General features: G+C 47.4%; 1 protein-coding gene across 1 annotated transcript in view; it reads left to right on the forward strand.

The window, feature by feature from the left end:
- The window catches only part of LOC144685067 (anoctamin-9-like), a 316,975-nt gene that overhangs the window by 292,781 nt on the left and 8,076 nt on the right, over window positions 1-16,118 (forward strand). Inside the window, exon 19 of the mRNA XM_078549602.1 lies at window positions 3,646-3,765. Within this exon, the coding sequence (XP_078405728.1) occupies window positions 3,646-3,765 (120 nt within the window). The remainder of the gene's footprint in view (window positions 1-3,645; window positions 3,766-16,118) is intronic.

Here is a 16,118-nt window from a genome sequence, read left to right on the forward strand (position 1 = left end):
CTGCCCCCACCCGTTCCCGTCCAGCTCACCTGACGCAGGTAACTTTCTGGCCATGACTGTCTTACCAAGAGCCCTTGACCAAAGTATCAACCTAGACTCATGTTGTTGACTTTCCCAAGCCATCCTATCAGGGTGGAGACTGGCATGCATTCAGGAATACATTCCTCTAGCAGGTCTCTAAGGCTGTCACTGGTTGTATTTTCCCTTTAAGATATATTATTCTACACGGCATAGCCTTGATGATATTATCTGCCACCTTTCTGTAATCCATGTCACCAGTAGATCGTGGACTTAAAAGATTTTCCAGCTTTCCCTTTATCGGTATCCATCTTGTGGATAATTCTTATTAAGTATTATTTCGCCCTTACCCTCACCTCTTTAATTGTAATCCCTCTGCCAGATACCTGTGTGTTTAACTCTATCCTGATTATTTCAAGGTTAGTTTCTCGATGGGGTTCACACCAGTGCCTTGGGGCAGGATATTTAATTTGGCGGATGCCCACAATCAGCAGGCTTGGGAACGGCTGGGGAACAGACCCCCACATTGCGATCAGCCCCCCGACCGCGATTTCACGTGGCTGGCCAATTAACAGCCAGCCAGCATGAAACGCACGCTGAAAGGCTCAGCGCTGCCGGGATGGGGGCAGGAGGAGGGTGAGCGCTGAAGTCAGCGTGGATGGTGGGGGGATCGCAGATTGAAAGCTCCCTGAAGGCAGAGAACTGCCTCAGGGAGCTAAAGAATCTAAATGCAATAAAAACAGATTTTAAAATCTGGAAAAATGCCCACGTATCAGAATCAGTCACCTGAACATATACGAGATGAAAATTCTGTCCATACATTTTTTTCCTTTATTTAATAACGAAAGCCTCATTTGGAAAAATAGTCAATTGTAATCAAGATGTACTAGTCATTTTTCTGGGACCTGTGAAATGGGCCAATGCAATCAACCTGTAACTTTCTCTCTTGCTACCCTATCAGTTCCCTTTAATAGCTTGAGAACTTTATTAAACTTTAATCCTAAACTATCTTAAATTCCAGGGGATACAATCCTAATTTGTGTAATCTCTCCTCGTAACATAACCCTTGGATTCCAATAAATCTATGCTGCACATTCTCCAAGGCAAGTATATTTTTCCTTAGGTATGGTGCCCAGAACTGCTCATAGATGTGGTCCAACCAGGGCTTTGAATTGCTCATAAATCTTACCTCCTTGTATCCTACTCTCCTAAATATTATGGCCAGCATTCCATTGGCCTTTTTGATTATTTTCTGTTACTGTCTATAACACTTAAAAAATTTATGTACATCAATGGACTTCCACTGTTTCTAGATTTTCACTGTCTAGAAAGTACTCTGTACTATAATTTTTAGGTCCAAAGAGAATGATCTCACATTTGTCTTAATTGAAATCCATTTAGCAGAGTTTTCCCCATTCACTTAATATACTTTTATGCTTCCAGCTACACTGTTTAAAATGCCACTTGCCAATGCCATCTTTGTGTCATCAGCAAACTTATAGTAGTAGTGATTTGTAAGCATTCAAATTGAATGTCTTTCACACTTTGAACTGTTGTCTCAACAGCTGTTTTGGTTCTCTAACTTCCAATATTTGTCTTGTCTTATATCTTTCTTTGCACTGCTTAACTTTATGGATGTTTTCCTTTACCTAACTTGATTTTACCCAGAACCACTGGATTCTGGATCCACTCAGTTGCCTTTTGATATGAGTCCCCTTCATCACAAATGAAATTAAGTCACACACAGCTATTCAGACTTGTTATCCCTAGCACGCTCAATCTCTATCAAGCCTGCTATTTCTACAAACTTTCTGCTATTATCACTGATAGCTCCCAATGCCCTTTGCTTCCTTAGGTTCCTTTTGTTACTGGCATTAGCCCTAGGATCCTACTGGTAACGAATATATTAGAAAAAAAAAATCAACTATCAGTCAGCACCCTGCTGTTAATGGTCACCAGTTTTTAGTCCTCTTTGGACTTCAATTTCTAATGATTTAGAGTCAATCCATATCAGTGACAGTGATTTAACTTCTTTCAGTACAAGTAAAAACATGCGAATTTTGAGCAGGAGTAGGCCATTCACCCCCTCGGGCTTTCTCCACCATTCAATAAGATCATGGTTGATTTGATTGTGATCTCGATGCCACTTTCTAGCCTGCCTTAAAAATATTTAATGAGCCTGCCTCTACTGCTCTCTGGAGAAGAGAGTTCCACAGACTTACGACCTTCTGAGAGAAAAAAATTCCCCTCATCTCTGTCTTAAGTAGGAGATCCCTATTTTTAAACTGTGTTCCCTAGTTCTGGTCTCTCCCACAAGGGGAAACATCCTCTCAGCATCCACTCTGTCAAGTCCCCTCAGAATCTTACATGTTTCAATAAGATCGCCTTTCATTCCTCTACACTCCAATGAATACAGGTCCAAACTGTCCAAACTTTTCTCATAAGACTTAATGCAATATAGTACTGGAGCAGTGATATACAGAGGCACTTGCAATCTATATTATCCATTGTGCCCTTGGTAGAAGTTGATTCTGCACATCTCCCTCACCTGTTGCTCCTGGTCCAAGTCCTCAATGCCTCCTGAGCTCGTCCCGAAGTCTTCTACACCAAACCTACCTTGGGTCCCTTATTTTATGGCCAGAAACTTACCTTTGTTGGGCGGGTTGCTTGGGAGCGAGCGTGGAGCCGATCGCCACCCGCGATCGGCTGCGCGCCGCCATTTTACGTGGGCGGGCTAATTAAGGCCCGCCCAGCATGACGCATGGCCAGTAATGCTCAGGAAGGTTAAGTTGCTTAAAAAATTTTGCTATAAATAAAGTACAAAATTATTTAAACATGTCCCCTCATGTGACAGTGTCACATCAGCTGGGACATGTTTTTATATTCAGGAGAATTTTATCATTCCATTGACAAAAGTTTTAGGAAACCTCATCCCACTCGTGGATGAGATTTCCTAAAAAATGCAAAGGCCGCTTGGGCTCTTCGCCTGCCCGCCAACCTTAAGGTTGGACGGGCAGCGTTGCAAACAGCTTTAATTGGTTTTTTAATGGCCTTTATCGGCCATTGACAGTTTGGCAGGTGCACAGCCGCCTCCGGCGTGCGCCAGCCGAATGAAAGATCTAAATGACGTATGATGGTGTCGGAACAAACGGCCAACATTATCTCACGCCATTTTCGCATTGTCGTGTCAGACCAGCCCCTTCACGCTGACAGCAATATTCTGGCCTATATCTTGCCAAAACTGTGGCAAAGCTAGCCCAGTCACTTTCTTACACCCGGCTTGCCCTCAATTACAGGTCTCTCATGTACACAGAGAGCCTCAAATCAGAGGTGTCATTTGCACAAAGCTTCTGCATACTCATCCTCTTTGTCATGGTCCAATCTCTTGACTCTTGCAACTTGTATCTAGAGTTATCAGCACAAGAGCTGCAACATGCCTCCAGACTCGGATATCCTAGACAGTTTTAATACTTACTTATACATTAGTTTTCCTTCTAGCTTACATAGTCATGACATTATTCTTATTGTTAACCACATTAGCCCTTACATCTAAAGTATTTTGGCATATTTTGTAATATTAAAGGTACTATAAAAGTGCAAGTTGACCTGCATGTGTTTCCTTTGCAGTTGTTTGACTGGGTATGTTAATAATAGCCTCTCTGTATTCCACCTGAAGAATTATGAAAAAGAAATTGTTCCTTTGGATGATGGATCAAAATTGTTGGGATTCCCAATAACCCACTGCAGGTAAGATATTAATCCTATTCTTGACATCCACACATCGAGGTTTTCTAGCAGGATTCTCCGGATAATAAAAAGAACTTGATGTCTTAACAGGTTCCCCCTCTCCCTAGACCAGAACACTTAGGTCGATTGAAGCACCCTGTTGTCATCCTTAGTGAATTCAATACAGACTAGAGAATGAATCTGGGATCTTCCAGATCTGTAAGGTTCAGTTACACAATAGGCAGGGTCTTTACAAACTGAGTTATTGGAAAAGGTTCATTTCTTATCTCTAAGTTCATGAGAACCCTAACATTTGTCAAGTCCTTTCATCCTTTACCCTGTTTACCTTATTTGACACAAGGGGTGGGATGTGGTGAAGCTCCAAGGAGCAGAAAACAAGGTGGTGGAGGCACTTAACTGAATGGGAGGCAAAAAGTCACCTTCCTGATGGCAGGATGAAATTATTGAAATAAATTGGTAGTGGATTGATGGTGGATTGAGCTTCACAATGGCAAGCGTCAGGAATCCTTTTAATACAATGTAATGCACCTTTTCCAGGATTAAATGTACCTTTGCAATTAAGTAAACAGCAAACAAGAAACCTGAGCATTCAGATTCACGACTGCTTAAACATAGTATGCAGCAGGCGACGTGGTCTTCCTGGTGGATTTGGAGTGAGTCAGAGCTGCTTTTTCTTCTATGGGGAGCTTTGTTCAAGCAATGGAGTGAAGGCTCTGTTAATTGAAATCAGGTAATAGCAGTCAAAAGGGAACAGGGCATGGCTGTCCAAGGGAGGGAGGGACAAAGATGGCAGTCAAAGGGCAATGGGGCATAGCTGACCAAAGGAGGGAGGAAGAGACAGAGGTGGCAATCAAAGAGGAACGGGACATGGCTGACTGAGGGAGGGAGGTTAAGAACAGCGGTGGAAGTCAGAGGGGAACAGGGCATGGCTAACTGATGGAAGGCAGGAGAGGCAGAGGTGGCAGTCAAAGGGGAAAGGGACATGGCTGACCGAGAGAGGGAGGGAGGAACAGAGGTTGCAGTCAAAGGGGAATGGGGCATGGCTAACAGAGGGATGGAGGGTGGTAGCAGTCCTACAAAGTCTCGTGGGGATCAGAAGGAGGAAGCTGGACTATACAAGGAAGGTCAATGTCAAAAGATAGTAGGTCTAGCTTGATTGTGGATTATCAAGGCTCATACAGGGAAGGTCAATGGTGAAATCCTGAAGTCAAGGTTAACAAAGGGAAGTTCAAGGATAATAGACAGTGGGTCAAGGATGATGGATGGCAGGTCGAGGGTAATGGGGGGCAGTTCCATTGCATCGGGGGGCTGACTGATGATGACGGGGGAAACTTGAAGATCAATGACAGCTGGTCAAGGGTGATGTGGGGAGCGAGTGGTAGCCTTTCAGGTTTAGTCTTGCAGTCCCTGTTGCCAGGGAGCTTTTATAGCCACATGAGTGCAGTCGATGGCACCCTGCACCTGTGGGAATCCAGCAATCTAAGCAAAGCCCAGTGCTTTGACGTCCTGGCTTGCTAGATCTCTATCGAAGTTGACATAATTGGGGGCCTTGGCAAAAAGGGTGTCTGTGACCTCACGAATGCATTTATATGTGGACTTTTGAGATATCTCACAGAGGTCCCAGTGGAACCCTGGAAGTAGCCACTGGCATAGAAGTTCAGAGCGGCCGTTACTTTCACAGCCACCAACAATGGATGCCCTCCAAGTCCCTGTGACACCAATTCCAGGAGAATGTAGTAAATGTGAGTCACCAGATCCCTGGACATGTGGAGCCGTCAGCAACACTGGTTGTGAGCCGCCTACGCACGTTGTCTCTATGAACCCCATCCCTTGTCTGGAGATGGCCCTGCTGGCTCTTGGTCTTGAGGGTCTTGCTCCTCCCTTTGATGATCTAGATGCCTCCATCGCAATCTTCTCCTTTTTCTCTCCTGCCTGTAAGCGATAATGCAGGCAGCGATAAATCCAGCCTCCATCTTTCTTATGGTCTCCTGTCTGCAGTATCGATGAGAAAGAGACAAGTGTCAGTATTAGTCTCCAAGGATCCTCTTTCTGTCAATGACTCGAGAGTGAATGTGGATTCTAGGGCTTTGTTCCTGTGTCAATAGTACTCGTCCCTGAAATGACGGCCAGAGCCAGGTGCATATCAAGGTCCACCTCCCCACCCAACATGACCTGCTGCTATGACATTGCTTTGGCCAGGTGTTTGGCTGTGCTGCTTTCAGCCCAGGTGCTGAGGACCTCATTCACTGCACTCTAATACTACACCCTTGGGAATAAACATGTGGGTAGATGTTCATCCGGAAATTAGACTATTTGAGGGAGGCTTCTCCTCAGTGAACTGTCCAGTGCCGACTTTCTATCAGGATCCTGGAGCTGGTCCATTGGCCCAATTGCTGTGGAGTTCATTATTACTCTGTGGAATTTACACGCTGTGAACAAAGGGTTAAAACAAGGAGATCGATTAGTGTCACTTTGGAAGATTTGTCTCACGTTAATGGACATCATTGCTTCACTTTCCTGATTCCCTGCACTGTCATTGCAAGGTTCATAATGTGTCTCAACTGCGCCTCCCTCCTCATTTGGGAATGCGCAATTCAGTTGTGTGCCAATGTAACCCAACCTTAAGGTTGGACGTGTAGTGTTTATAACAACCTTAATTAGATCCTTAATTGCCTTAATAGGCCATTTACATATCGGTGGGTGCACAGCCAACTCCGGATGCGCCCGTTGAATGAAACATCGCTACTCAGCACGATGACATCAGGGCACATACCTGACTTCATTGCGCGTCGGGCCCGCCCCCACATGCCGACTGAAAAATCCTGCCCATAGAATGGTTACAGCAAAGAAGGAGGCCACTCAGCACATTGGGCAGAATCATCCTAGATTTGCACTAAGTGGGGTAACGGGCGGGTAAAATGACGCTTTACCCGCCGGCCACAATGGCGGCTTCTCACGTCATATCATCCCAAAGCCGCCGCATTAATTATGCATTCCCGGGAAACCTGCTGTTTCCATGATGGGCAGGCTCTCATGTGCCCGCCACACCATCATCTCGGCACTTCATCACGCCGGGTGCCACACTTAAAGTGCAGCTGTGACACATTCCTCGGGCATCTTTTGAGCACTATGGAGGCCTGCCATGATGTCCTCTACCCCTGCCCTGGCCGCAGGATGGGCAGCTGCATCGCCAATCCAGCATGTGAGGCGGTGGCAGTGGTGATCAGCACCAACACCCTGCAAAAGAGGACAGGCACCCACTGCCGCTACAGGATGAATGGTCTCATCCGTTCCACCAGGGTAACTCACTCTTCTCATCAGTCTCAACTCACACACTCACAAACCCATCATACATCCACAGGGATCTCACACCTCAAAGGACAGCACCACTAACTGTCACACACCCTCACATCTCCATCAGACTCATACCTCCTCGAGCTTATGTCCTTATCCTGTCCATGGCTCTGCTCACCACACAAACATTCTACGCAGTGCCATGCGTCCTGCTCACACTCCATCTGTTTCCAAGCAGGAGAAGCCTGCTCACACAAGCAGGGAGATGTCCCAGGCCGGGGATGGAGTGGCCCACGTTAGGCCCCTCACTCACTTTGAGGAGTGTGCGATTGCACAGACTGGTGAGGACATGGACCAAATTTGCAGTGACGGTGAGGTCGGCGGCAAACATCTTCAGAACATCCTACACATCCTCATGAGAATCCCTCTCTCAATATAAATCTGAGTGCTCTTTCTCCTGCTTTTGACTGTGCTGCCATGCTCTAATTATCTCCACTTTGGTTCTCAGGGAGCTCTGCCAAGCAACCAACACCCTCAGCCAGCCAGTCCCTCACCTTCACCCGGGTCCTCGCCTCCAGCAAAAAGGACACCTCCTCCATTGAAGAGCTGGAAATAAGTAACCTGGAAGACCCGTCACAGCGCTTACCCACACCCTCCCCCAGCGCAGAGACACACAATGCAGTGGGACCTGGATCTAGAGCAGGCTTGGGTTCACAATCTGGCAGTCACCGCACGGACACATGTCTGCAGCAGGAGGAGGCAGGTTTGGCTGAGCTCCCTGGCACTCAGAGGATTGCTGGGGAAAAGGCACCAGTGAGGTCCGAGTCAGATGACGAGCCTCTGGATTTAGCCTTCCAACTCATCTTGGAGAGTCATCAGAAGGCGTGGGAACATCATGCAGAGCTGTTAGAAGCCCTCAACAGAGTGGCACATGAGTCATAGGAGTGTGTCTGCCTGCTCTCTGATGAAGTGGTGCCCACATGTGTGTGCATGGAAGTCTCCATGGGGAGGATGGCAGACGGCATGGGGCAGCAGAACAAGGAGATGTGTGCAGACCTGCACTCCATCGCGGGATCCATGGGTGAGTTTCTGCAGTGGCAATGCAGAAGGGAAACAGGGCACCTCGACCTCCCTCCAGGTGCTCGTTCCCCTCAAGGAGTCAGGCTGGGGCCCCTGGGGCACCCGAAGGGAGGAGGAGTGGCAGCTGAGCACCCCTGCGTCATCCAATCAGGAACCTTAGAGGCTGTCCTCTCCCTTCAAGTCCCCTTTGCCTGTGAGCCCCTCAACCTCGTCCTCTGTCACTACAGAGGGAGCAGCTTGCCAATGAGTGATTCTGGAGGGAGACATGTGTGTGAGTGGCAGGGCTTTCGGAGCCTCGTGCAATGGCTCTCCCACGCATACGGATGCTTCACATATCACACTCACCTCAATGTCATGAGCATTTTGAATGCTGCCTGCTGGGATTCGCTTTCAGTTGCCCATCTGAGCTGACCTGCATCTCCGCCCACCCAATGATCACATTCTCGTGCACCACGTGATCTTGCCCACCACGACAGTCATAGAGTCATAGAGTTATGCAGCACAGAAACAGGCTCTTTGGCCCATCGTATCCATGCCAGCCATCAAGTGCCTATCTATTCTAATCCCATTATGCTATGGCATTTCAAGCGCTCATCTAAATACTTCTTAAATGTTGTGAGGGTTCCTGCCTCTACCACCCCTCAGGCAGTCGTTTCACTTTCAATTTAGACAGCATGGTCATGATTCGGTTTTTAATGCACTCCCCCGTTTTTTCCCCCTCCCCCAGTCACCCATTTCCTTTCCCCTATTACTGTTGACCCCCCTGGCATCACCTTCCACCTCCCCTCCTTGACTTACCAGTCACATCCCTTTTCCTTTGAGGATGTTCAGGTGAACATGCACATTTCCTTCCTTCCCGAAAATCCCACCCCCATCCACTTTCACCTCCCCGACCTCCTCCTTCCCACCCCCAGGGCCCGAGTCCCCACCAACCACCCTCACCTTCCCTTTTACCGCTACCATCAAACCCTCACCCTCCCACCCTACTGCCTCACTCTGCCCTCAGTCATTCTCACCATTCCCTCATTACACGCCCACCCTCAGTTCGCTCCCCAGGAAGCAGTCATGGACTCATCAGAGCCCTCCCTTGCACGTTCACCTGGACATCCCCCCTCCAGACCCGTTCTCCCCTTTGAACCCCTTCCCCCCTTGGAACCCCATCCCCCCTTCGAACCACTTGTGCCCCCTCCCGGACTCCCCCCTGCACACATGATCCTTCCCCCGCCCCCTCCCGGATTCCACCCCGGCTTAGTCCTTCCCCTTTCCTGACTTCTTCAGACACTCTTACTTATTCCGCCACCCTTAGTCTTTCCCCCCTCCCGATTCTTACCTCCAGCCTTGTTTCTTCCTCCAGCCTTGCTTCTTCCTCCAGCATTACTGCTTCCACCCACCTGACTCCTTCAGACACCCTTACTTCTTCCTCCAGCCTTATTTCTTCCTCCACCCTTAGTACTTCCCCCTTCCCAACTCTCTCCTCTACCCTTATTTCTTCCTCCAACCTTACTCCCTCCTTTCTCTGCATCCCTTACACCTACTTCCCCAAGTGCCATCTTCTCCCCTGTTACCCCCTCCTCCCCGCGGTCCCCCCTCCCCCCCACCCCGACTTCCCCTCCTTGACACCTTCATTCCACCCCTACAAACCTCACCCCATCCTGATACCTTCATTCACCCCCCTCCCAACCTCACCCCATCCTGACACATTCATTCCCCCCTTCCCAACCTCACCCCTTCCTGACACATTCATTCCCCCCATCCCAAACTCATCCCATCCTGACACCTCTTCCTCTGCCAGTTGATCCTAGACCTTCCTCTCCCATCCTCCAGAACATCTTCCTCTGCACCCCCTCGACCATCATCTGTTGTAAGCAGACCCTCAACGGTGACTTTCCAACTTCTGTGGATTGCTTCGCAGCAGAGCCATGTCCATGAGCATGCCATGGGAATGTATTGTAGCTATTGGGCTCCAGCATCTTCTGCTTCTCGGATGTCTGTGATGTGAGCAAAGCCCTGACTTCCGCGCATCACACTTATCAAGACATGTTCTGCACGGGCATGTAATCATGCCAACATGGACGGATGATCCAGCAGTGGTGGGGGGGTGATTCCAGCAGGCTGGCCTTATGATAATATGCAGATGTATTACAATAAGGCTCCTGCTGTCCGATGGTGGGGAACGCAGCCTGACATCGACAGGCTGAACGGACGATCACAAATTGGTTTCACGATGTTGTGAAACCGATTTCTGGCCTTCTTGCCATATTGTCCACTCGCCGCCAAGCACACCCAACGCCAGTGGCACATAAAATTCCGCCCATTGTCTCTGTGTCAGCTCTCTGCAATAGCAACTCAGCTAGGCCCACTCCTTCACCTTTTCCCTGTAGCCCTGTAAAATTTTTTCCCTTCAGATAATTATCCAGTTTATTTTTGAAAACTGCAACTGAACCACAGATTCAGGCAGTGCATTCCAGATCAAAACCACTTGTTGCTTAAAGAAGTTTCTCCTCATGTCACCTCTGGTTTTTTTGTTAATCACCTTAGGGTTCTTGACCTTCTGCCGATAGGAACAGTTTCTCCCCATTTACTCTATCCAGATCCCTCATGATTTTGTAGATGTCTAACAAATCTCCTCTCAACCTTCTCTTCTCCAAGAAGAATAGCCCCAGCTTCGCCAATCTGACCACATAACTGAAGTCTCTTATCTTCTGAACCATTCTTGTAAATCTTTTCTGCACCCTTTCTAAAACATTCACATCCTTCTCGTTGAGGCTGAACCAGTGTTTGATGAAGGTTCATGCTTTTGTACTCTGTGCCCCTATTTATAAAATCGAGGATTCAGAATAATTTATTAATTGCTTTCTCAACCTGCCCTGCCACTTTCAATGATTTATACACTTATACACCCAGGTCTCTCTGCTCCTACATTTCCTTTAGAATTGTACCCTTTATTTTATGTCACCTCTCCTCGTTCTTCTGACCAAAATGTATCTCTTCACACTTCTCTACATTAAATTTCATGCACCCTGTGCCTGCCCATTCCACCAACCTGTCTATATCTTCTTGAAGTCTATCACGCTCCTTCTCACAGTTCACAATACTTCCAAGTTTGCATCATCTTCAAATTTTGAAATTGTGCCCTGTACACCCAGGTCTAGTTTATTAATATAAATCAAGAAAAGCAGTGGCTCCCTCTATATTCTATCCCCTAGTCAGAAGTAAGTAAAGTTTTCTGTAATTCAATAATTAAACTGTTGCATAATGAAATTCAAGCTACACTGTAGACTAATGATTCAAAATACCACATGGTTTGAAATAAAATGCCTACTGGTACTTACTAATATTTTTCACTTAAAAAGTGTAGTTTTACTAACATTTGGGGATTCAAATGATTAATACCTTGGAAAACAACGTAATAGTAGATTTAGAAATGACATGGCCAACACATTTTCTTAGACTTCCAGCACCTCAAAATTTGGCATTACACCCCTGACAAGGGCAACAAAAGAACAGACCATGGGACTGCTGACGATGATGTTCCACTGCCTGGATTGCTCAGGTGGAGCGCTGCAGTACATGCCAGGGAGAGTCTCTGGGATCATTGTGGCCTGCTGCGCCCTACACAACCTCATGCAACAAAGGGGTGAGGAATTTGCAGACAGGAAGATGGAAGTGCCCGATGCCTCCTCAGGATAACAAGAAGGGGAAGAAGCTGATGTTCATGAGGGATTGCAGAGTGCAGCTGTAGCTGTAGATGCCAGGGTGATGAAGTGGCATCAGACAGGCCCATGACACTTTCATTGCATCCAGATTCCAGCTGGAATGAGGCCCTTGCAAGATCTCTTGAGCTTCTCCTCAATAAAAATCGTGATGGAAGCGCTAGTGGAATTGAACACTCCTTCCAGACCAACATACATGCCCGCAACCTCTGGCACCTAGAAGGAGAAATGCTGAGGTTCTTGGCATGAGCAAGCCCATATGCATGCTTTCGTGGAAGCCACATACACTTGTGATTTGGAAGGAAGTTGCACATGACTCAGTGATACACACTCCAAATTATGAAAATGTTTTGCTAAGAACTCTATGAGTTCAACTGCAATACATGGATTGTGTCAGCAACAAACACTGTTTAAACAACAGCTTCTGATGGATGATAAGTGGGTGAGCACTACCATGCTGCTTGCCAACTAAGTTCCAAACCTTACAAAGGTTGTCCAAGAATAAAACCTGCATGTCAAGATATTCAGAGATGTCACTGATTCTAAGGCCACACAATAAATAGCCTTTCCATAGGCCGCATCACCTAACATTTATCGTCCATGAAGTGCAACATCCTTAAACGCACCTATCAATTGTTACAACTCCCAACATTACAACCATTCAACAGACATGAATAAAGTGCTCCAAACCATATATTTACATGAATTATATAAATATAATGAAGAAACACCCATGCCAGCTTTGTGCCATTATAATTTTTTTTTACCTTAGGCGTACTAACGTTACCCCTTCATGCAATCCTGACATCTGCAGTTGAGGTGGAGGCAGCCTGCTGACAGCTATGCCCTGTTGCCGGAGATGACCTTGATGTTTGTCCACTGTTGGTCCAAGGCCAAAGGGCTCCGGTCTGTTGAGGGCCTCCCTCAGAGGTGCAAGTGCACCCTCTTTGGCCTCACCTGCTGGAGGTGATCGGGACACCAGCAGAGGGGAGCAGGGGTGGCAGTGCACCTTTGGAGCGCACTGAGGTGATGCTGTTCCTTGTTGGTGCATGAGGCACCTCCCTAAGACCAGGAGGAGAAGGTGCACCTGGAAGGGGATTGAGGTGCCTCAACCTCCTTTAACATAACCACTGCTGTTTGGAGCCCATGGCCAGACCCACAGAATGCAGGTCGGAGCTCATATATGGCATCCGCTGAGTATTCTGCTGGACTTGGCTCTCCAAGGCAGTCACCAACCTTTCCATGGAGGAAACCAAGTGCTCGCACGCCGGAGCCATGTCAGCACTCAGAACTTGGATGGACTCCATCACTTTTCACTCAAGGCTGCACATGGCTTCTGGCATCTCTACAGATGTTCCCTTGCCTGCCTCTGCATCTCCAACAGGTTTCTTAGGGCCTATTCTAGAGGGACGTCATCAGCATGGGGCTCAGCATTGGCCTGGTCTCCAGCAGTTATCTAACTGACAGGGACTTTGGTTGTCACATCTTCCATCAGCAGCAGGGACATCTCTGTGATGCAATCATGAGATTGTGACACCAAGCCTGATCTCAAACGCATACCCACCAAGATGAATACCTCTGCGCTGGTGGAGGGTGCAGGGAAATGACATGATACTGCATCCTCTGAGCTTTCTATCTCATCCTCAGAGGTGGAGGTGGAGTTTGGGGAAGGTTGCTTTTTTTTTGTCTTGCTACAGGGACCTGCAGTGGAGAACACAAAGAATTAGATCACGGTTATGCACCATCACTTTTCCCATCAATGTATCAGGCATTACTCCTGAATGTCCAGTTGTCAGTACCAGACTGGAGGCATCCTCACTCAAATGCCTTGAAATTCCGGCCTCCCTGTCTGCCCACAATCATCCCTATTCCTCCCCACCAAGTTCCAAAGCCTTCGTTTCTGTGAGGGTCAAGAATCTTAAGTTGGGGACACTTCCACCCGTCTTGGAGCACTTCATGAAGTTGTGAGCTCTGTTTTCCTGCAGGCACACAGAAGGATTGAGTGTCATCCCAATGGGTGCATAACTGTTGTCAGATGATGTGTGTAGTTCAGTAGGTCTCACAAAGTGGTTCTGAGTCTTGTATAGCTTAACAGTAAGTGTTTATTAATTACTCATAACTATATACATATATACAGTATAAGGTCTAAGCCAGGAGCTGTCTCCATGCTTGCTTCTACACACGTCTCTGTCTAATCCAAGAGTGCCCTCTGGACTCAGGTTCACGTGTTCCTTTACATCACAGTGTGGATAGTACTGTACCCAGTCCCATGTCAACCCTTTCTATGCCAGACCCTTATACTACAACCCCCCCCCCCCCCCCCCCCCCCCCCCCCCCCCCACCACTCCCCCAGTTTTCCAACATATTTACATTACTTCTTCTACCCTTTCTCACCCGCCTCAAGTCTCTGTGTTTACAGGTTCAGGTGGTCTGGAGGTTTAATGATTCTTCCAGATCTTGCCTTGACTCTGTTGTTTTTGTGGCAGGTGTCTGGTGCGGTACCTTTTGTTGTAGGTGGAAGCCTGCTTCTACCTTTAGGACTGCTCTCTGTCCTGGATATCTTGGTAATCTTTGGCTGTCAATGCTGGTATTAGTTTCTTTGGCAGGATTGTGAATTGTGTGCGGAATTTTCTGCCCATCAGGAGATCAATTGGGGCTAAGCCACATTATAGTGGGGTGGACCTGTAGGTTAACAGTGCTGTTGGGAAGTTGTCATTCTTCCTCAGGAGAGATTTTATGGTGCAGACCCCTCTTTCTGCCTTACCGTTCGACTGTGGGTATCTTGCAGAGCTGGTACGGTGTTGGAAGCCGTAAGTAATGGCAAATTGGGTGAAGTATTCATTTGTGAGTTGTGGACCATTATCAGACATACCTGGTCTGAGATGCTTTGGCTCGCGAACATCTCCTTCAACACTCTCACCACTGCCTCATTTGAGAGCAGCGTGGCTTTGATGCGACCAAATGCTTGCTCCTGGTTTGTGTCCTAGCACCATGCTTGTTCTTTCTTGAGAAGGTGCCGCAGTGGTCTGTGACCTGTGCCTGATTGGGTAAAAATTTCGCTAATTGGCTCACCGTACCCAGGAATCTATGGAGGTCCAGAATTGGGGATAGGGTTGGGAACTGACTGATAACTTTTGTTTTCTGCAGGAGCGCTGTAATGCCTTTGTTGCTGACGATGTGTCCTAAGAATTGTAGTCCTGGAGAACTCGCATTTCTCATTAAGTGTTAGCCCTGCTTCCTGCAAGCATTCTAGGACCACTGTGAGCCTTTTGTCGTGTTCTTCCACTGTAGTGCCATGGACCAAAACATCATCCATATGGCAGATGACACCCTTGAGGCCTTGCAAAATGGCTGGTATCATGCGTTGAAAGATCTCCTGTGCCAAAATAATTCCGAACAACAAGCAGTTGAAACAGAATCTGTCAAAGTGGGTGATGAATGTGATCAGCAATCTGGACTTTTCGTCTAGTGGAAATTGCCAAAAGCTGCTGTTAGCGTCGAGCTTTAAAAACACTTGCTCTTAGAGAGTTTGGTTAGGCTGTCATCCACTGAGGACATTGGGTGGACTTCTCTCAACACAGCTTTATTGTGCTGTGTCAAGCCAATACAGATACGTATGGACCAGTCGACATCGGGACTGGGCCCATCCTGAAACACCATTCGGTTGGCTGAGTGACAGGGAAAATGACTCCCAGTTTTGTCATTTTGTCCAGCTGCTGCTGCACTTGCTTCATGAGTGAGTGGGATATTTTCCGTGGTATGAAGAGGCACATGGGCTTAGCATCCTTCCTCAATGTTATCCTGTACACAGTCCTCAGTCACCCCAATCCAGTAAAGAGTCTTAGGAACTCCTTTTGAAATTTGGAACCAGGCCCTTGCTGGTTGATCTCGTCAATTTTCTGTAAGAGGTTGAGGTTGACACAGGCTTTTTAGCTTAAAAGGCAGCATTCTTGGTTGTGGCCGACAAATAGGGTCTCTCATATCCTTTTGTGCCAGACTATCGTCTACAGAGTATCTTTTACTGGGAGTTTGATGCTGCATGCTCCTTTCAGCTGTATTATGAGTGGCATCAGCTGTTGGGTCACCAGCCATGGTTCCTTGTCTGAGAGGATGGTTACATTGCCTCCCATGCCCAAGGTTTGTGAGGTAACCATTCACCGAAATGTGCATTCCAGAATGAAAATTCCAAATCTTTGACCTCACCCAAGAAGCGTGGTTGTGTTTCTCCTTGTTGTGGTATCTTGAACTTGTGGATTGTCTTTGGAT

The sequence above is a fragment of the Cetorhinus maximus genome, chromosome 9 (genome assembly GCF_964194155.1).
Source record: "Cetorhinus maximus chromosome 9, sCetMax3.hap1.1, whole genome shotgun sequence".
NCBI lineage: Eukaryota > Metazoa > Chordata > Chondrichthyes > Lamniformes > Cetorhinidae > Cetorhinus > Cetorhinus maximus.